General features: G+C 53.2%; 2 protein-coding genes across 3 annotated transcripts in view; both read right to left on the bottom strand.

The window, feature by feature from the left end:
- The window catches only part of RBM28 (RNA binding motif protein 28), a 30985-nt gene extending 24891 nt beyond the window's left edge, over positions 1–6094 (bottom strand). Inside the window, exons 1-4 of one of the 2 annotated variants that reach the window (XM_081800143.1) lie at positions 5862–6094; positions 1283–1441; positions 883–977; positions 393–468 (exon numbers count right to left, since the gene is read on the bottom strand). In XM_081800143.1, the coding sequence (XP_081656269.1) occupies positions 393–468; positions 883–977; positions 1283–1441; positions 5862–5979 (448 nt within the window). In that variant the 5' untranslated portion in view covers positions 5980–6094. The remainder of the gene's footprint in view (positions 1–392; positions 469–882; positions 978–1282; positions 1442–5861) is intronic. The other variant, XM_081800144.1, reaches the window with a different exon arrangement.
- A 4104-nt stretch (positions 6095–10198) lies between these two features.
- Positions 10199–21154, bottom strand: PRRT4 (proline rich transmembrane protein 4). Its single transcript, XM_081800141.1, has 5 exons — positions 20962–21154; positions 18965–19689; positions 18775–18879; positions 18308–18427; positions 10199–12737 (listed from the first exon to the last, which is right to left on the bottom strand). Exons 2-5 carry the CDS (start codon positions 19614–19616, stop codon positions 10912–10914), a joined length of 2703 nt encoding a protein of 900 aa, XP_081656267.1. The 5' UTR covers positions 19617–19689; positions 20962–21154; the 3' UTR covers positions 10199–10911.
- Positions 21155–21801: the final 647 nt, after the last annotated feature.

Raw genomic sequence — 21801 nt, 5'->3', positions numbered from 1 at the left:
GTTATGTGTCAAGCACTGTGCCTGATACTTTATATACATCATATCATCTGGGGCTCACAAAGAGTATGACATGAACCTTGTATTTCTATTTTGTTTAAAAGATTTTATTTATTTGAGAGAGAGAGAGCGCGCATGCACAGTGGGGGGAAGGGACAGAGGGAGAGGGACAAGCAGACTCCGTGCTGAATGTGAGCCCCACAGGGGGCTGGATCCCACAACCTTAAGATCGTGACCTGAGCTGAAATCAAGAGTTGGACGTTCAACCAACTGATCCACCCAGGTGCCCCTGTATTTTTATTTCAAATATCGGTTAGTTCAAGGATGAAATGGAAAAACACCATTATGTTAAATAATCTTAATCTAATCCACAACAAACGAGGGTTTGCTAGTACCTGGCTTCCGGGGGATGTTTACTTCCAGGACAGCTCCATATTGAGCAAATACTGTCTTCAAGTCATCTTCTGAACACTGATGCCAAACGTGAAAGGATATTATCACAGAAAATAAACATGAAACATCAACCATTAAATTAGTTCATTACAAAGAACTTGAATACTTTCACTCCTTTTTTACTTTTGAGCCTAGGACATCAAACATTTCTAAACAGAAGACATCTTGCTTTGGATCTAACAGACAAAGAAGACAGATATCAAAGAGCTCTTCCTCCCCTCCCTATCTCAGCTGTAGTGTCCCAAAAGGAAGGCATCTTCACACTTACTATCCTTAATTAATTGTTTATACAGGCCCATTTTCTGTATTCAACAAGGCTAAGATTCATGCCTGGAAGGAATTATGTCCAATTATACCATCCTGGTGAGGAGCTCCACCAGTGAGCACCAACAGCCTTCAGAACAGGTCGTGTTAGTGCTCTCTGTCACTCACCTTAAAGCTCAGGTTCCGAATAATTAATCTGGCTTTCTTATCTGCCACTTTGGGTTTTTTAGGCTTCAGTTCCTTCTTTGGGGGTTCTGAATTTTCTAAAAAATAAGAGGCAACAAAATAAGCCTGTGATCCAGCCTCTAGGCCCAGAACATCACAGGAAAGAAGCTACTAGCAAAAAAAAAGGCATTTCTCACAGGGTTAAGTATGACAACACCCAGAACCACCAGATTTCCAAAGTTAGAATTAAATAAAAGACAAAAATGAGTAACAAAATACATTAGATGATTTTGGACATCAAAAGGAAATTTAAGGAAGTTTTAAATTTAGAAGCTATCCCCTAACCTCCCTCCCCCTCCTCCCCGTCCTCACCCTGAGGGAAAAGTCCCTACTAGAAACTCACCATTTTCCACCTTTTCCTTGGACTTGTTCCTCTGTTTTTTCTTGGCAATAGTCACGTTGATCTTACAGCCTTCAAAGGTGGTAATCTCCTTGAGGGCCCTCTGAACATCCTCCAGCATAGAAAAAGTGACATAGCCAAAGCCTCGACATGCCTTACTCCCTGAACAGTGAAGGATGAGGGGGAGAACTGTAAGCCAAGAGCCCTAAAACAGTAAACGCTCTCTTTTAAAAAAGAAAAAAAACCAGTAAATTCTCAAAGTCCTAACTAGCAGATACACTGCCAGACCATCCTATTATCAGTTTGCCAAAATTCTCAGGAGGGATACAAACAAAGTTGGCATCAGTGGCCCCTTCCCCACTTTGCTCAGAAATCGTTAGGCTTCCTCTTCTAATTTGGTGTCTTCACTGTTAGCTCTTCTTCCTCCTTTCCTGATAATCTTGAGAATATGGAGGACCCATGATACCCATTATATCCCCAAAGAAGAATTCAACATCAAATAGAATGGAACATCACCAGAGAAGGTGGGAAAGGTAAGTATGGTAGCTTTGAAAACTGCAATGCAATAATGCAGCAGATCAGAAATGAATGCCTGAGGTCCTGACAAAAGAACCTCAATAAACAATAAACATTACTTCGGGAGCCTGCAGATACTATTACCATTATTACCAAACCTTAGCAATCAATATCAAACTTAACCTTTACAAAGCTGTAAATCTCTTACTCACTTTCATCTTCAGAACACACTAAGGTAGGTAAAGTGAATATTATCATCCTTTCTTTCCAAATGAATAATTTGAGACGGAGGAAAGTAAGTGAACCGGTTAATGCACCAGGGCGTTTGTAGCTGAATTAATTCCTCATTACTAGTCCCATGTTCTTTCCATGGGACTCCACCAATATAAAGGCCACAGAGAAGAATATTAGGACCAAGCAGATGAATGGTTGCAAATAAAAACTATAACTCACCTTTGCCCTTTTTGGTATGCTTTTTTTGATTTAACATTTTTGTGTAGTAAAATGTTTAAGTCATTTACTGCATCAAAAAGGAAAAGACCAGGTAGTCTGCCTACTACCCAAAGAAGAAACACAGCTCACGTGCTCCGCTTCTTTTTCAACTACCCTCGAACCTACTTCAGGGTACAAGCCCTCAAACACATGACGCTGATCCACATAAATGGTTAAAGCTGATACTTTGCACTATGAAGGCATACTGTGATCTGGAGATCAAGGTTTTTCTCTTGGGACTTCTCACAAAAGCCTGCCCACTCACTGTCAGAAATCAGAACAAGAGGGTGCCTGGGTGGCTCAGATGGTTGGGCGTCTGCCTTTGGCTCAGGTCGTGATCCCAGGGTCCTGGGATCGAGTCCTGCATCGGGCTCTCTGCTCGGCGGGGAGCCTGCCTCTCTCTCTCTCTCTGTCTCTTATGAATAAATAAATAAAATCTTTAAAAAAAAAAAAAAAGAGAAATCAGAACAAGAAAAGTCAGGGCCCTTCCTGATCAGTACAACCAAAAACAAAGCAGTTAAAACGTGAAGGGGGGTGGGGGAGGCCCTGGGTGGCTCAGTGGGTTAAGCATCTGCCTTTGGCTCAGGTCATGATCCCAGGGTCCTGGGATGGAGCCCCACATCAGGCTCCCTGCTCCACGGGAAGCCTGCTTCTCCCTCTTCCACTCCCCCTGCTTGTGTTCCCTCTCTCACTGTGTCTCTCTCTGTCAAATAAATAAATAAAATCTTAAAAACAAAGCAAGCAAGAAAGAAAGAAATGTGAAGGGGTTCAGCACCAAAATAAAAGCATGTACTCACAACAAATGCCATTCACTGTTTGTCTGCATAAAGCACTCTCATTTTACTTGAATCCTCACAACAGCCTGTGAAATTGTTCCCATCTTCAAGAGGTTAAGTCACCACTACTAAGACCTCATCCCACCTCCCCTCCCTCCTTCCCATCCCCGTAAGTGCAACACTCTTTCCAACACATCCTGACTATCTGAAAAGAAAAGTATATAGTCTTTCAAAAAGGGAATAAAGTTGTTTTTGTTTTGGGGGTTTTGTGGGGGGGTTTTTTGTTTGTTTTTTTTATTTAGACCACATACATAGGATACAAGGTAAGATTACACCTCAGCTATATTCTGAGGACCCAAAAGAGAATTCCCATTCAATGCCTGTTCTTCCCTGGAACAGAAGCATCAAGCACTGGACAGTAGTGTTTCTCAAAGTGTTTTGACAACCCACAGTAATGAATGTAACTTATAGTAGAACCCAATACACATATATATTCTTTATATAAAACCAAAGGGATGCCTGGCTGGCTCAGTCAGTACAGCATGCGATTTTGATCTTAGGGTTATAAGTTTGAGCCCCACATTGGGTGTACAGATTATTTAGAAATAAAATCTTTACGGATGCCTGGGGGGCTCAGGAGTTATGCATCTGCCTTCAGCTCAGGTCATGATCCCAGGGATCAGTCCCGCATCAGGCTCCTTGCTCTGCAGGGAACCTGCTTCTCCCTCTGCCTGCCGCTCTCCCCTGCTCATGCTCTCTCTCTCTCTCTCTGACAAATAAATAAAATCTTTAAAAAAATTTAAACAAATAAAATACTTTAAAATTATGAATATTAATCCTTTACCACATATACATATACTTTCTATTTAAAAAATTCTTGTCATGACCCACTCAAAACCCACTAACAAGTAAGGATCTGCAGTTTAAGAAACACGGCTGTACAGCACTCTCATTCTCTCACTCACCCACATCTATACTTAAAATGGCAAAGAACCAGGCTGGTGTCATGGCTTGTACAGCAATCAGAGCCATGTGGACAATCCCGTTATTAACAAAATACAAGCTAATGATGGAGGGATTATTAGCACACAGTTAGCCTGCCTACTCACATACTCAGATACCATAGGGGGAAATGGGGGTCCACAAGATGCCAGTTCCCACCAGTTGTTCTGCTGAAAGGCAAAGAAGTGGCCACCTACAGAGACAGCCTGATGACTTAGAAGGGAGATAAATATAACATCAGGTGCCCATCTTGAGTGTCCTTGAAGTCTAGGTAAGAGGAAGGAATGCTTCTCTACAATTAAAACCCTTACAATTCTCTCTCATTGCAATACATGCCAACCCTTTCTCATAGTGATGCAATGGGCATCACACAGAATATGAGGCACACAGCAGTATTACACAAGTAAATATCCCCAGTGGCTCAAGCCAAAAGCCTTGGGAATCAGACTTGACTCCTCTTTTTTTCATACCCTGCATCTGAGCCATCAAATCCTCTCGGTTCTACCTTCAAAAATATCCATATTCCAATCACTTTTTACCACCTCCACTGCTACCATCCCGGTCCAACACCCTAATTTCTCACCTGGATTATTGCAGAAGCCTACTATTTGGTCTCCCTGCTTCTGTCCTATTCTCCAACGGCAGCCTCAGAGTATCTTTTAAAGTGTAAGCCAGATCATACTTACCGCTCCCTATTCAAAACCAGTAGTTTCTCATCTCAGAGTAAAAGCCAAAGTCTTTGCAATGGCCTTTAGGTCCTCCATGATCTGGTACCCTAGAATCTCACTTCCTAATTCTCTTACCTTCACTCACTTACCCTGGTCACCCTGCTCTCCCTGCTATTCCTTCAGTATACCAAGAGTCCTCTTCAGTATTCCTGAGCTTGCTGTCTCCTCTGCCTAGCCTCCTCCTCCTGGAGAGACACATGTTCACTCCTTCACCTCAGTCAGGCCTTCCCTGGCTACTCTATCTATAGATAACTGCCATTCCTCACTCCTCTACAACCCCCTCCCCCACACTCACTTACAGAGACTCCTTATCCTTCTTCCTGACTTATTTTTCCCCTTAGTATTTACCACCATAACCACTATATATCTTGCTTGTTTATTGGCTGTCTTCCCCATCTTGAAGACTTAAGAGCAAGTTTTTTGGCTTGGTCTGGTGCACGCTGCATCCTCAGGACCTACAACAGTGCCCAGTACATAGCAGGCATTCAAAAACTATTTGAATGAATAAATGAGTAAATGAGTAACATACTGGTTAGGAGCTCCAGGTTGGGTGATCAAATTCTGGATCCGCTACTTACAAGCTGTACGAACTTCAACTAAAGTTACCAAATTTTCCCTAAGCTCCAGATTACTCTCTGTAAAATGGGGTTAAGACTCTCCACCCAACAAGACTGTTGAGAAAACTAAATGAGATTAACACGTGCGGAATTTAGCACCGTGCCTGGCAATCGGTTGACTCTCAATAAGCCTGACTGATGTTTTATTAAATGTTAACTGTATTAAATATTAAATGTTAACACTGTTACCAAATAAGATCTTGTATGTGAGCGCACGTAGGAAACGGAACGTAAACGCTATGTAACCCTGAGGCAATGCCTTGCCTTTCAGAAATGGACCTCTATGGACTCACCCAGAACCGAGTCGGTTTAGAAGAGAAACTCAATGCCCAGCCCCTTCTCGTAGGAGCGGGTACAGAATTATCTGGCTTGCTGAAGTCTGGGAGGGTGTCCTCGCTCGGATCCCGCTCCCGGGTACCCCAGCCCTATCCTCGACAGCCCCGCCCCCTACCTTTCTCAGTCACCACGAAGCACTGCTTCACCGGCCCCACCTGACTGAACAGCTCCTCCAGCTGCTCACTGCGGGCCGAGGGCGGGAGGCGGCCCACAAATAGCGTCAGCCCGGCCATGAGGCTGGGAAACCAAGGCGCGCGAGACCGCGAGGGAACCGGGCCCGCGCACGCGACGCAAGGACCTGGCTTTGGCAGGCCAACCACGCCAAGTTGCCCGGAGATTCCGGAAGTGCTCGTGACTCAAAAGAGTCCGGAGGAAAACATGGTGGGGAGGGGGAAAAAGCGTTCCGGAATGGAAAAAAAAAAAAAAAAAGGTCATGCCTGGGGGCGGAGCTTCTTGAGCGGGGCTCCACCCCCCTAATCCCAGTGCTGCCCCTCTGGTCCTCTTCGCCCCCGGGCCACTGTAGGAAACCGGCATCTCTAGCTCCTACCCAGATTTAAATCTCACTTCCAGGAGATGATGCCAAAGTGCCACGGCAGGAAGAGGAAGTCGTTTTTTGCTCGGCGTCTCACCCAGGATCTGACACGTACTGGATATTTAATGAATACTTTCTTCGGTGCCACCACATCCGGTTTACGTGTATAAAATGCAACCAGAATGCACATCGATGCATACATCACAAACATCATTTGAAGAAGTCTCATATTTCAGAAAATATGAGACATCTGTCACACTATAATAGATAACTATAACCGTGCCTGTAACAGTTAGAGGACAAATTACAGCTACTAAAGCACACACAGACACATATCATACACAATCATTCTTTCAATAAATATTTACTGAGCGCCTACTATGTACCAGACACTAGGGATAAAATTGGTGAGCTAAAACAAGAGTCCCTACTCTCATGGAGAATGAAGTGTAGTGGGGGTAGACAGACATTAATTTTAAAAACTTACAAATAAATCATAACATGCACACTACAGGACAACAGAACACACCCAAAGCAAACATAACATACACACAGACCCAGAATGCAGGTCCTCCCAGAGACAGGAGAAAACCTTCCCTCAGGTCAGCTTATCAGACAGACCCATGGCTGAGGGATCTCACCCACCAGCAGGAGACCTGGGTGCTCCGGGAACCTGGAAAGCAGAGACTATTTGCCATTCCACTGGGTTCAGGAACTGACCTGTGTGCAAGACTGCAGCACCCTGCAGGGGTTCCAGCTGAGAAAAGTTCCCAATGCACTTTTTAAATAATAAGTTCTCAATGGTATAACCTGAAAATTCAAGGAGTACAAAAGGTACAGTGAAAAGTAAGTTTCCGTTTCTCTTCAAACCCCTTTTGCTTTCAATACATTTTGGACGGATGGGATGACTGGTTGATAGTAATGGGGGGGGAAAGGGAGAACACTTAACATCAGATTTATGAAGCCCTAGCTCCACGTAAATAATGTATGCTCAAAAGAAAATGCCAGTTATTTTTACACACATAACTTAGGAGAGGAAGTACTGAAATACAAAACAGATTTTTAGGGCTATGGGCTTAATCCTATCCAGGATAAACAGAGACAAGTAGACAAAGGAAATGGGATGGGTCATTTGAATAAAGTCGGTTTGGGATTCCACGTTCCTCCCTCCTTTTTTCTCCTCCTCTCCTGCCCCCTCACCACTTTAGAAATCAAAATTCTATCCCCAAAGACTTAACTGCAAGCTTTGGGGCCCTAGCTATAGGGAGGGCTTCCCAGTGCTGGAGCAGTGTACACAGGGAAAAGAACCCTAAGAAGGCTGTTCCAACACCCCTTTGGGATGTCCCTACAATGCTGTTTAAAATACTTTGCCCTCAGACCTTCCTTAAAGGACAAAACAAAACTGTGTGCCTGTGCCCATCAGAGGGCAGCAGCCACCCGCACTGCAGAGGAGTTCTGCGCCCCTAGGGGAGAACAATGCCGCTGACCCTTTCAACACTTCCGGAGTTTCAGACCTGGCCCCCCCCATCTCAGTCTCCCAGCCTCAACCTCAGCCCCGCCGGTCCTATCCATTCACATCAGGGAGACCACGTGGTGCTTCAGTCAGGAATATTTGCTCATCCATCTACCCAGGACACACGCAGGGTTCTTTATTAAATAGCAGGAGTTGTGGTGCCCCGCACCACACCAGCAACGTGGCTTCCAGGGGAAATAAACTGTTGGCTTCTCCCTCATCCATCACTGTGCAGGAGCCTGGGAAGGAAGAAAGAGAGGCCAGGGCTGTGCTCTCTCTCCCAGCCAGCCTCTCCCAGGCCCCATCCCTCTGGCTCCACTCCCCCTTGCAAGCCAAACCTTCTTATTATACCACTCACTTCTTGTGCTGAGTCCTTCTCACAGCTGTAGTTAGTGCTATTGTAATTATTTATATGATTCGTTTTGTTTTTTAAGATTTTATTTTTAAGTAATCTCTACACCCAACGTGGGGCTCCAACTTACAACCTCAAGATCAAGAGTTGCATGCTCTACGGACTGAGCCAGCCACGTGCCCTATATGATTAGTTCTTTAATGTCTGCCTTCTCCCCAAAGCCCTTAAACTTCATACGTTCAGGGTTGGTGTCCACCTCGTTCAACTCTCTCTCCTCATCACCTAGTATATTGTAAGCATTCAATAAAATGTTTTAAAGAGATTGAATGAAGGAGGGAATGAATGAGTTTGTCTCTCAGTCCCTGCAGTACTAAGAACTGGACCTGAAGGGTGTATGCATTAGGATCTACCTGGGCTACTCTGGGAATCCTGCTTTGGGTAAGGGCCGAGGCATGGGACAAGAGGGAAAGGTTGTCTTACCAAAGTCTTGGCCTTTTTATAAAGTCAAAGGGCTGAGGTAATTCTTGCTAAGGAAAACCAAAGTGTTGGAGCTGGTGAACACTGAGCTGTATTCCTCCTTCCTGTCCCCATCTCATCAGCCCCATTCACAGCTTCCAGTCAGAAAAGGAGTTTGTGTATGTGTGTGTGTGTGTGTGTGAGGGACAGACAGACAGACCAACCGACAGACTGACTTGGGATATGCAGGGCTTGGACGGCTCTGTTGGAGCCTGTGTGCATGAACCTTGGCGGGGAGAGTGAATGAGCCAGCTGGCAAGCATTAAAGCGAGGAAGAGGTGGCCAAGAGGAGTTAGGCGTGAGCAGAGGCAGATGGAAGGCTTGGTGGGGAAGAAAAAGAGCCATTTTTCCAAGCAGCCAGCAAGCACCCCTTCCATGATACAAAGCAGCTCCAATGTTGGGTCCGCTACAGCCACCACGACACCAGTGAGAAATGCCTATAATTAGGAGGCTGGCAGTTCCCTGGGCCTCAGCCCAGAGTGACGATGCAGCAAGAATTTCTGAGCCAAGCTGAGCCAGGTGATGGAGGAGACGGAGTCAAAAACCACTCTAGTTCCATTCCTCAGCAGTGCCTGTCTCATTGAGTTCCCTACTATGACCCTCACTCACCCCAAACATCACTGACTCTTCCTCCTTCTGAGGTCCAAGACCCTGCGCACTCCTCTCAGGCAAGACAGATCTTCCCGTGCAAGGAGAGCAGTCCTTTAATTCTTCCACTAGTGCATGGACCTGGTCTGGTGAGGACCCACCCCTCCCGGCCTCCCTGCTTGCTTTCCTCTTGACCCCCCGGCCTCCTCCCTTCTCCAATCCCCATGAGTTGATGGGCTAACTTGGAAGAAAAGCCACTCCTATTCCTGTTTTTCCACTTCAAGACTGGTATGTTGTGCCCCTGTCAGTTTCCCTGTGATGTGCAAGACATCTGCCAAAGCACTGCCAGATTTTCATTTTCAAACCTAATCTATGACGCTGTTTTAGTGTCACTCTGAACTTACTGCATTTTAGCCAAATGACAAATGCACACCCCAGAGCTCAGAGCCAAATGCTCTGGACAAGGGAGAGGTTGCAGGGTGCCTGGTGGCCTGGGTCTCTGCACTGTGAGTTCTGCTTTGGTGGGTAGGATGGGGCCAGGGTTTGGGGGAAGATAGGCTTTCTCTGGGGAGGGTCTGCACCAGTGGGAGATGAGCGCAGGGAAAGAGGGGTTGCAAGGCCAACCTTGAAGAGGCCCTGTTGGTAGATGGAGCAGGTAGTAACCTCTGTGAATTCCTCTGGGAACACGGCAGGGAGTTTGCTGGGGATCCCAGCTCCAAGTGTTCAAGTGATCAAGCCCGTATACATGTTGATACATGTGTATCAACATTTCCAGGAAGGACTTTACCACCGACTGGTCCCTAGCCAGCTGTCCGCCACAGCCTGCGGCCGGGCTCCTAAGAACGCAGACGTTGCCACCAATGACTGCAGAAGTCCTGCCTCACTTCTCAGGGCCGGTTTCATCTCTGACAAGGCACTTCCCAGAGAGTCAGAGGGTTTTCGCGGGGTCACTCCCAGGGCCCTCACTCATCCCAGCTGTAGGACAAGGCTTCTTGCACGCAGGTGTGAAGGTCACCAGGGTGTGGGATGAAGCCACCCCACCCAAACACTGCTTGTCTTCCAGTTCTGATGGAACCACTGCTACTGTTGACTCATCTAAACCTTTCCAAGAAGGTCAGACCTTTCTCTGAAAATATTTTATTGATAAATTAACTCTGAAAGCGCTCACCTCCCACCCAACTGCTGTGGAGTCTCCTCGATGGGCCATGGACCCTTCTCTGGGGAAGGATCATGTGGAGGACAGGGAGTCTCACTCACACAGGAATGGGATTCCTGGGCATGGCACAGGTGGGTGTGGGGACCGAAGCCAGTCTCGAGGTCCTCTGAGGGACAGCCCCTCTCACTCAGCACCAGAGTGGGGAGTGGTGGTCGGGAGTGGAGCACCTTGGAGCTTTATTGCTGGTGAATGCCAAGGAAAGTGGGACCCCTGCCAGCCTAGAATTGCAGCTGAGGGAATCCGCGCCCAGGGCACCAGAGGAGGTGGCACTAACCCCAATCAACAGAGCCTGGCTGCTGACCCACCCGCCCAGGGACCCCTGGGTGGGGAAGAAAGCTGGGAGAGGTATCTGAGCCAGGCAGGACTGGGGAAGGGTTACAGTGTGCAGGTCTCGGGCAGAGCAGGCGCCAGGAGGGGGCGTAAGCTGGGGCAGCCGGGGGCCGCCTCTTCACAGGTCTATAGTGTCGCTGCCCACACTCAGCTCGTCGATCTGTCGACAGGCGTCCAGGAATTGCTCCTGCAGCAAAGCCTCCGCGGCCTGCAGCTCAGGAGTAGGCTCTGGGGAGTCGCGGGAGGGTGGGGACAGGGCCTGGTAGGAGCCTGAGCCCGGGAGGCTAGGGCTGCATCCTGAGGGCCGCGGGGGACTGAGGACGCAGACCAGCGGACAGCGTGGGGGCCTGTCGGGGCTGGAGCATAGCAGCATGGACGAGCTGTCCCGCGAAAGTCCGCACAGCGAACCGGAAGAGGCACTGCTGCCCGCAGGCCAGGCCCCGGGAGAGGGGGGCTCCTGGGGCACGGGGAAGCCAGGGGCCTCCTCAGACCTCCCATTGGGCCCAGCCCCCGTCCTCGCCACCAAAGAGGTGGTGCGGTAGAGGCCGAGCCCAGGCAGGGCTTCCCCGAAGGCGGGGCCCTGGAAGAGGCCGGGCGTGAGCAGGGCCTCGCTGCAGAGGGCCTCCTCAATGCTGCGCCGCAGGTTGATTGGGGAGGGCGGGCGGAAGTCCACGGTGTAATCGCTGCAGGGAGAGGAGGCCGGAGAAGGGGCCGGGTTGGCCGCCGCGCCTTCGAAGCCCCGGCAGCCGCCTCCCTGGAGTAGGAGGTCGGGGCCTGGCCCTGCCAGGGCGCACAGCTGCAGCAGCTCCGCGTCGCCACGCGCGATGGCGCCACCCAGGGGCTCCTTGTCTGGGGGCCCGGTGACCCAGCCCCCGGGCAGCAGTGGGGCCGCGTGGCCCGGGGACAAGCGGAAGAGCTTGGCCCAGCAGCGCGGCGGCACACGGGGGCTGCTGAGCGCGGGGTAGAGGCCCAGCAGCGCCAACGGGAGCGCGACGCCCACCTCGCCCAAGCGCAGGCCTAGCTGGAAGGCCCACCAGGGCCAGGGTCCCTCCAGGCCAGGCTGGCCGCCATAGCCCAAGGCGTGCAGCACCTCGTAGCCCTGCAGGGCTCCGCTCAGCAGCCCGAAGGTGCCCGCCACCGGGGCTGTGCGGGCCGCGCGCCGCCAGGATTCGCGCGGGGCGAAGGGGCTGCGCGCCTGCGGGAGAGGGGTGGCGCCCTTGAAACCGGACCCTCCCAGGGGCGCTCCGGCCCGCCGCCGCCGTCCCCCCCAGCAGGAGAGCGCCAGCAGGAGCCCGGAAAGGAGGGCGGCGAGGAAGGCGTGCAGCCCGCGGGAGGCGAGCCGCAAGAGCCGCAGCGGGCGGTGGGCGGCGCTCCCGACGGCAGCCGCGGCCGCCAGCCCCAGCCCCAGCAGCAGCAGCGCGGCCAGCCCGGCGGGACACCGCGGCGGGCGCGGCCGGGCCAGAAGCAGGCAGGCCAGGCCCAGGCCGGCGGCCAGGCAGGGCAGCGGCAGGTCCTGCAGCAGCAGCCAGGCGAGCGGGGGCAGCCGATCGCGGTGCCCATAGGCGTCGTAGAAGAGCGGGAAGGCCCGCGTGATCCCGGCCGAGAGCAGGAGCAGGTCCAGCAGCGCCAGGCAGGGGGCGCCGGGCGGGCAGCGCCAGGGCAGGAGGGCTAGGGCCAGCAGCGCCAGCAGGGCCACCAGGCCGAAGAGAGTGCCTACCCCGTATACGTGGGCCTCCCAGGCCAGCCCCCAGCGAGCTCTGGCCTCTGCCCAGTTGGCTTCCAGGGTCAGGAAGAAGAGGGGCAGCGGAGCCACAGGGGGCTGCCCTTCGGGTTCGGGCAATTCTCCCATGCTGCAGGACCCTGACCCACACTCTGGCTCCACCGAAGGCTTCCCAAGGCTGGCAGGAGATGAGTCATCTGGGCCGGAGGTGGGGGTGGTGGGGTCTGTGGGCAAAGAACATTTGTCTGAGGCAACTCACCGGGTCTCTCAGCCCCTTGCCTTCCCCTCCCCGTCACACTCCCCAACAGTAGTTCCAGCTCTCATCCCTCTCCGCATCCCTAACCCACCCTTAGCTCTCTGCGGTGTTCATTTCCCTTCATCACTCTGCGATTCTACTAAAAAGGGTTTTCCTTTTTATATATATTTTGTTTATTTATTTGAGAGAGAGAGAGCACAAGCCAGGGGAGGGGTAGAGGAAGAGGGAGGAGCAGAATCCTTGCTGAGCAGGGAGCCCGATGCGGGACTTGATCCCAGGACTCTGAGACCATGACCTGAGCTGAAGGCAGACGCTTAACCTACTGAGCCACCCAGGTGCCTGGAAAAGGGTTTTTCTTAAGAAGCCACAGAATTTTACAACTGGAAGGAACTGGAGAAGGCCCCTCTAGGTCAATCCTCCCACCAGAAAGAAAACTTCATAAGAACAAAGATTTTTGTTGGCTCTGCTCACAGCTGAATCTCCATGCCCAAAATGGTGCCTGGCTCAGAGTTGGCACTGAGCAGATATTCGTTGAATAAATGAATCCTCTTATTTGTCCAATGAAGACACTAAGGCTCTACAGAGAGGCAAAGTGACTTGTCCAAGGTCACAAAGTGGCAGAGCTGCCACTAGGATCCAGATCTGAGCACTGGTCTGAGCCCCTTCTCACAATTCCAGAGCTTTTTCATAATACTAGTTTGCTTATCTCTTATTCTGCACCCCTGACTCCCAACTCCCACCTTGGTGCTAGGAGAAGTTTCCTCTGCCCTTTTTCATCTGTTTCCCTCTTCTCCCATCTCTTCAGGAAAAGCCCCCCCACACACATATGCACACATGCAGCGGGGGGAGAGGTAAGACACTCCGGCTCCCAGCATCTGAGGAGAACATAATCTTCCCTATTCCCTGGCCTTCCTGTCTGCCACACCCCCAAACCTTAGCTTACCCATAGCCATGGTCCCCATCCTGACTCAGTCACAAAACATTCGTCTAAGGCTCTTAATGTACATGCTCCTTGAGTTCTCACTCCACTTTATAGAAGGTGACATTGAAATGGACTTCCCTGGGTCTTGAGGCTACACTTGAACTCCCAGGAAGGAACCACTGGGGAGAGCCGAGTGGGATAAATGCCATCTTAGTGAGTGAGCCCCTCAGGTGCTCTAGGATTTGCTAACTTAGGCCCCCCGCCCCATTCTGTGCTCCAATAACTTCCCCACATCCCTTGGGGAAAGGGAAGTCAAAGGGCACCTGGAGGGGCTCAGTCGGTCGGTTGGGTGTCTGACTCTTGGTTTCGGCTTGGGTCATGCTCTTGGAGTCATGGGATTGAGCTCTGCACTCCGCGGAGAGTCTGCTGAGATTCTCTCTCCCTCTGCCCCTCCCCTGAGCATGCTCGCTCCCTCTCCACTCCCCGCCACCCCGCCTCAAATAAATAAATACATCTTTGGGGGGGGGTCAAGTGAAAGAGGATGAGGAGTAAGATCCCTAATTTACTTTCCTGGAGCAAGAGAAGAGTTAGAAAGAGATCCAAGGATTATTCCCATGGCCAGGCAGCAAAGGAAGATGCTTCAGGCTGAACCTCTCCCTACTCCACCTAGCAAGCTCTGCAGAACTGCAGCTGCAAACAAGTATGAAGGGAGAAAGATGGTGGTGAAGGATGGAGACACCCTGGTGAGGATGGGGAGGTGCACAGGAGGCAGCTGTAGAAAGAATAAGGAAGGGTCTCCTGACAGCCAGACTCCTGCCCCAACTGCCTGGCCATGCTCCCGCCTGGTCTCAGCTGTACATTACAGGAAGACCCCAGGTGCACCCTCACCCCCAGGGCTGTGCCAGTTCCTGCTGGGAACAGGCAATCCTGAGAATGAGGAAAAGGAGTGGGGGTGGGGGACAGAAAGCAGCTCTGGAGAGAGAGGAGGGGAAGACAGAATCAGACAACTGGGGAGGGCAGAGAGGGAAGCAGCCAAAAAATTAAGTATACACAGCTCGCCACCTACGGCAAATGGTAACACGTGCCCTGCCTCCCGTTGCATCCTGTTCCTCAAGTCCGAACCAGGAAGAGTACCTACTGCATAAGGCTGGTTTGTGGATGAATGGACGATGTGTCCAGAGCTCTTCGGAGTGCCTGGTGCATAATAAGCATTCGATATATGATTGCTGTTGGTATCATCATTATTAGCTAATGTTTATCACCAATCGGTCATCAGTTTGTGTTCATGTGAATGTGACTATTTCTGGCCTCAAACTAGTTCTTGATTTAACCAACAAAAGACTGTTGTCTCTCGGGGCGCCTGGGTGGCTCAGGCTCAGGTCATGATCCTGGGGTCCTGGGATCGAGCCCCGCGTTGCTTGTGCTTGCTCTCTCCCCCCGCCCCCATCAAATAAATGAATGAAACCTTTAAAAAAAATAGAAAATAAACAAATAAAATCTTAAAAGAAAAAAGACTGTTGTCTCTCAGCACATCCTAAACTTGCTTAGAAAGGCAACACATGGTTTCACTTTGTGAACCCTATTTACAGGACACCATTTGGATGGACTGACCACCCCTGAACCCCTAATAAAGACACAGCCATGAGTTAAATGAGGTTCATTCAGCTGGGATGGCTTGTTGATGGGGGTGGGTATCAGTCTGACGTTAGCAGCATCAAATATTTGTACCCCCTCTATCAACCTCATTCCTTTGTCCCCACAGATGCTCTTGCCCAACCCACTTGAGCAAAGTGGATGAGTTTGCTTGGCTTTTCCTCAGCTTGGGCGAGCTCACGGAAAGGCAATGGGACCGAGCCCAGGAGCGCCACGGCCTGAACCAGACTGCCACCCCTCACAGCCTCCTCTTTGTTCACTGAGCAGACAAGCACAGCTTGTCTTCCTTGCCTTCTTCCAGCTCCACTTCTTACCCAAGGGCCACAAGAAACCCCATCTCTCACCTCTGTCCCCAAGCACTATGGCAACTAGAGCAAATTTTTAACATTACTAAGAAGCCAGGAAAAAAAATGAAAACCAGAACATAGACAAAGTACAGGCACAGCTCAGGTCTCAGAGGAGGTAGTTCTGAAGTAGGAGCATTGCTTTCTGGGGGGCAGGTGGGCATGCCCTGTGTACCCAGGGCTGGGCCATGCTGTGGGTGCAGACAGGCAGAGAAGACCCAGCTTCTGCCTTGGAAGAATCCACTTGACCTCATCCCCTGTCTTCCCACTTGAGGCTTCCCCAGAAGGAGCCCTCAGTCTCTCCCAGAAGATAGTAAGTTCCTCTCCCGAGCAGCCCTCTCTTACAAGGTGGTCCCACTCTGGCCTGTGGCCCCTCTTGACCTCAGGGGCAAGAAAGGAGATAGGATGCCAATGTGAGTAATTGGTGAGGTCACAGCTGGCTGGGAAGGAGTCAGGGAGCTGGGCCTGCTAGATTTATGGAAAAGTCAGGCCTGATTATCTACCAGCTGCCCAGATCAAAGGGCTGGGAAATCACTCTCCCAGTAGAAGTTGTAGCCCATTCAGCTGCCTGGCCCCATTCCTGTCCCCCACCCCCACCTCTAGGATCATGGAAGATTGATCCTCTTTGTAAGAGTAACTGACATTCGAAATATTTAACAACTGTAAATGGCGCAGATGTCAGCCAATGAGAACAGACGTCAGCCAGGGTGGTCAGGGAGTGGAGGGGAGGGCTCAGGGGGCTAAGGCCAGTGGGTACTTATCAACAGGGTTGAAAGTCTTTCAATATGCTAATGACCTGCACGACTTCTCCCGTGTGTACTGACTGAATCCTAGCTCTGCCCAAGGTGAAGGGAGCCTAATGCTAGAGAAGAGAAGCTCTAGAGTCAAAGCTTAACCACACCTAGGTTAGAAAGATCCTAGAGGAGACACACAGAGACTCCCTTTATCCCCTAACTGCCAGACAGTACTTCCTACACACGCTGCTGGCTGGAGCAAGGTCCCTGACCTTCTGGCCGAGAAGCCTCCAGCCCTCCTGGGTCTATCTGAGAGAAAGAGCCAGGAAGAGGCTGAGTTCCTGCAGCCATCAGTGAGGATGGGGGAGGGGGTGGGGCAGCGAGCTGGGCTTCCTCTGACACTGTCCAGACTCATTAAACCTGCCTGGCCAGCACTGTCACCAAGGTTGACAGACTGCCAGCCAGCATCCTTCCCCGGGGGCCACAGAGCCTGCCTCCCACCCCACAGCAGATCCTGCCACTGCTACACACTGGGCTGAATGGGGAGGGGTCTGCTGCCTCCCCAGCCACATGCCCAGGAGTGCGGCAACTGCTCGGGGGTGAGCTAGAGTCAGGTTCTGTGTTAAGTCTGGAACTGGAAGAAGCTGGGGGACCACTGCTGAGCTGGTTCCTACTTTGAAGTGGCCGAGAGGATTTGCAGCAACAGTATAAAGGCTTTGCAGAACAAAGCCGGGCCTAGAGGTCCCTCTCCATGGCTCCCTGGGCCTCACCTACCCGAGCCTCTCCCTGAGTGTGCACTCTGCCCTGTGGGTTGTGTTGTCCATCACATCTTGAGGCCAAGGGTACGTGGTGTTAGGTAGGGTCTGGAAGTGAACTTGGGATGCAGTAGGGGAAGAACCAAGGTTAACAGCTACTCTTTAATAAACTTCTACTTCATGCCCAGCCTCCTGCCAGGAGCTTGCATTATCTGGAAGCTTCATGATAACAAGAGAGGTATTATTACTAAACCCTAGATATATGAGAAAATTCAGGCTCAGGGAGGTTAAATAACTTGCCCAAGTTCACCCAGCCAGTTAGTAAGTGAACTGGGATTCCAAACCAAGTCTCAAGATTCCAGAGGCCCCGGGCGCCTGGGTGGCTCAGTCGTTAAGCGTCTGCCTTTGGCTCGGGTCATGATCCCAGGGTCCTGGGATCGAGTCCCACATCGGGCTCCTTGCTCAGCGGGGAGCCTGCTTCTCCCTCTGCCGCTCCCTGCCACTCTGCCTACTTGTGATTCCGATCTCTCTCTCTCTGTGTCAAATAAATAAATAAAATCTTAAAAAATAAAAAAAAAAGATTCCAGAGGCCCTGCTCTTTCCTCTGCACCACCAGCTTATCCATGTGTATATTCTGAAAGGCTTCCTTGAATAAGGGTGGCATCTGTCTGCTCAAAGTCTTCTCTTCAGCGTCTTTCCAATGAGGGGCCCAGCTCTGCTCATAACTGACAACATGTCATATCAGATCAGACGGCAAAGGAGAGAGCCCCAAGGTTGGGGTGCGGGGTGGAGAGGCAGGCCAGGCAGACTGGCGTGAAGGGTGGAGTTGGTACTGAGGCTGTGGGAACCATGAGGAGTTCCTGTATCCGCCTGCTTCTGATACATCTGTCTACATCCTGCTCTGCCAGGGATTACAAAACTCCCGGAGGACCATTACTTAACTCTGTGTGGGACTGCCCCCGGCAACACTTGTTCCCAGACCGTTAATATATATCTCCATGCTGATGATGAAGAGAATGGTGATTATGATTATGATGACAATGAAATAAAAGAGTCCCAGAATGCAGATGAGTGGCTAGCATGTAGTAAGTGCTAAATAAATGTCATGTTCACGTGAATTGGACACTTACCTACTGACGCTGTTGCCATTGTGGCAGAGTTTAGGGAAGTGGCTGGGTCCAACGGGCCTGAGCTTGGAAGCTGTCTTTCCAGGGGGGATGGGGGCGGGGACACAGTGGTGCCAAAGAACCCTGCAAAGGGAGCACGTGGGGTTCAAGGGCCATCCTACCAGCCAGGCTTGGCCTCTGGGGCTTTGGAGAAAATCCCGTCCTTCCCCCAGAGCTTATGTTAAGGGAGCCAGCGTACCCCGACCAGAAATCGTAACCACACGTATGCTGGGAGCTAAGCTACCAGGACCAGACCAGACTCGGATGGCAAAGAGGGCATCTCCCCATGGGAGCAGTGGCCCATGCCCCATGCCCTGGGAGAAGCAACACAGAGTCAAAAGAGAAAGGGCAATGCTGATTAGGCCCACAGCACAGTGCCCGGCACGCACAAGTGTTCCCTAAGTGTCTGTTGCAGTGAAATCAACACTCACCTGGAGAATCTGAAACTCTAGAGGCAGAGCTTGGGGATGGAGTTGGGCCTAGAGGGCTTGGGCCTGAGAAGTTCCGCAGCGGGGACAGAGTAGTGCCGAAGAAGCCTGCAAAAGGAGCCCAGGCTGAAGCTTCCTCCCACCTGCTGGGCTGCCCAGCAGGGGCTCTCCTCCAGACGGGGTGGGTACTCACCAAAGGGTCCCAGGCGCCCCGCAATCTCTGCCAGACTGGCCCGCAGGCTGGGCAGCAGGGGCAGCGTTCGATGCCCGAGCGTGGGGGCCGCGCCTGCTCTCAGCGCCATGTCAAACTTCAGCTCCAGCTCACGCTGGCGGAGCCTGGGAGCACTGGACGGAGGTGCCGTGGCTGTCAGAGCAGTGTCCCAGGTCACAGTGCCCGTCCTGGGCTGATAGGGAGCAGTGGGCCGGGCAGTGGGCCCAGAGAGGGGGGATGTGGACTCTGGAGACAGGGAGGAGGCCCAGGGAGTGGAGCTGCCTTCAGCAGAGCCCCACTCCGGGGGGGAGTTCCCAAGGGAGCCCACCAGCAGTTCCCAAAGGGGATCAGTCCTCAGCCCACTGGCCACCTCTTCCTCGGGCTCCCGGCTCGGCCCAGGAGAGAGTGGCTGGGCCTCCGTGACAGAGATCCCCCAGGCGGCAGCCGGTCCCCGAAGGTGGAATTTGAAGTTCAGTCCCAGGTTGAGAGACAGCATAGAGGCCTCACTCTGAGGTGGTGGGGTCAGAGTGGTGAGAGCGACACCTGTGACGGAGGAGGCAGGCTGGGGGCCCACCGGAACAGCAAGCAGGACCCAGCAGAACAGCCCCAGCCCCAGGCAGCCATGCCCTGCCATGGCCCCACCTGGCCTCCGGTGGCCTCAGTGGGCAGGGGGCTCAGTTCTTCAGCACCTTTTGAGCTTGAAGGTCCTGGAGAAAGGAGAGGTGCTATGAGCCCTGGCTGCCTGGGATCGGATGCCCCCTGAGACAGGCTGCTGATCACCGAGAAGCAGGTGGTGAGGGCAGGATGCAAAGGGCTCTGCCCAGGAAGAGTTGCTAGCTCCTTCCTCCATTCAGGCTCCAGAACAGATCTCTCTCCTGCGGTTCCGCCTTCTCTTCCAGCCAAAGACCCTCTCCCTAAACCCCTGCCTCCCCTACCTGCTCAATCTGGGGACCGGGGTCTGAAGGCAACCAGCTACCCCCATCCTCTCCCGATGGCTGAGGGGGTGGACTTGGATTCCCAGACTCAGATCTCTTCCCTCTCTCTTCTCTCTCTCCTCCCCGTCCACTCTCAGATATTTATTGAGGCCTACTATGTGCCGAGCACCCTTCTGCTGATACAACTGTGAGCAAGCAAACCCTCACCGAGGAGTCTCGACCCGCTCCCACCCCCACCTCGGGCTCCAACCTAAGGTGTTGGCACTCTCTCTCACTCAGACCCCAGGGAACACAAGGCCCTGGGAGGGGCAAAGCACAGGGCTGAGCGATCTGGCCGAGCCCGAGAAGGCAGCCAGGCTCGGGCCAGAGAAGCAGGGTGCCCTGGTCTGGCAGAAGCTGTCCCTTCAGCCCTTCCCCTCTTTCCCGGGGCTTGGCCCTGCTCCCTTCCCCTTAACCCTAGAAGTATTTGGGGGAGGGGCAGCTTGGCCGTCTCCGGCTTCCTGGGGAAGGTGGCCAGGCAGGCAGGCTGGGCAAGGGGCTGCTGCCGCGGAGTCCTACCTCCCTCCACGCACCCCCTCCACGCACCCCCTCCACGCACACACATCTGGGGGGGGAACGGGAGGGTAAGCCAGGGACACACGTGCACCCGGCACCCTTACATCACACACACAGCCACACCTAGCACCCGTGACACACTCACCCACTCACCCTTCACACCCCCTGCACACACACGTGTACACACACACACACCCGATTCTGCCGAGCCCCCCCTCTTACACGGGTTCAGCCCCAAGCTCTGTGAGCTCCCAGCCTCCCCTCTCTCTCTCTCTCTCTCTCACACACACGCACGCCCCTCACAGACACGCACAGTATACACAGTCACACAGAGAGGCACACACACCCCTACACCACATTCACACACTCCGTACAGACACATCACACACCTTCGTCCCCCTACACACCCACCCACCCCTCGAAGGCTCGCTCGCTCGCTCGCTCTCGCTGGCCCTCGCTCTCCCTCTCCCCCTGCCCGGACCCGCCGACCTGCTCCTCCGGCTCCCTCCCGCAGGCGGGTCTCCTCTGCCAAGTCCCCCGAGAACCGGAGGTCGCGGCGGCCCAGGCGCCCAGCCGGACAACGCTCCGCCGAGGCTCGCCGCTTCTCTCGGTCGCGCCCGACGCCCCCTCGGCACGTCCCGGCGGCAGCCCCCGGTCTGGCCCGCAGCGCTGTCCCCCCGCGGCCGGCCCGGTCCGGCTCGCCACCCCGCACTCCCTCCCCGCCGCGCCGCCTCCTGGCTGCGAGCCTCGCTCCCCGCCAGAGCCGCCCGCGCCGGGCTCCGCGGCAGCCGCGCTCTGACCGCCCGCCCTCCCTCCCCGCCTGCCTCCCTCGCGCCCGCCCCTCCCTCCCTCTCCCCTGCCCCTCCCCCCCGCGGCCCGCCCCCCACCCCGGGCAGGCAGGCGGGCGGGCGCGCACCGCAGCGCCCCGCGCCGCCGCCTCTGTGCCCGTCGCGCCGACGCGCGCTCCTTCACCCCGCGCTGCCAATCGGCCGCGGGTGCGGGCGTCTCGCGAGCAGCCCGGCGCCGGCAGCCGCGCGCTCCCCTGGCGGCCGGTCACACACACCCACACGCCCTCCTTCCCGGGGAAACACAGCCGTGGGCCGGAGCCCCGCGCGCGCACACGCCTGCACGCGCGCGCGCGCCACCACGGCAGCTTGCCCCGGGACGGCGCCCCAGGCAAGAAGAACCACCGTGAGTAGAAGTGGAATATCTCATTAGTCCTCACCGCAATCCTCTGGGGGTCCCCATTTCACAGGGAGGTAAAGTAAGGCTCAGAAAAGTCCCGAATTTGCCCAGGATTACACAGCTTGGCAGGGACTTGTACCCAGT

This window comes from Leptonychotes weddellii, chromosome 12 (genome assembly GCF_054177405.1).
Source record: "Leptonychotes weddellii isolate Sample4059 chromosome 12, ASM5417740v2, whole genome shotgun sequence".
NCBI classification, from domain to species: Eukaryota; Metazoa; Chordata; class Mammalia; order Carnivora; family Phocidae; genus Leptonychotes; species Leptonychotes weddellii.
The sequence above is the reverse complement of the archived record's forward strand: the minus strand, read 5'-3'. Positions and strand labels throughout refer to the sequence as shown.

What these genes read in the sequence shown, in the direction of transcription:
- PRRT4 (XM_081800141.1), bottom strand. Translation starts at nt 19,616, where the DNA reads ATGGCAGGGCATGGCTGCCTGGGGCTGGGGCTGTTCTGCTGGGTCCTG. An exon ending in GGGGCGCCTGGGACCCTTTG is followed by an intron (nt 18,880 to 18,964) that starts GTGAGTACCCAC and finishes CTCCTTTTGCAG; the next exon opens with GCTTCTTCGGCACTACTCTG. An exon ending in AATGGCAACAGCGTCAGTAG is followed by an intron (nt 12,738 to 18,307) that starts GTAAGTGTCCAA and finishes CTTTGCCCACAG; the next exon opens with ACCCCACCACCCCCACCTCC.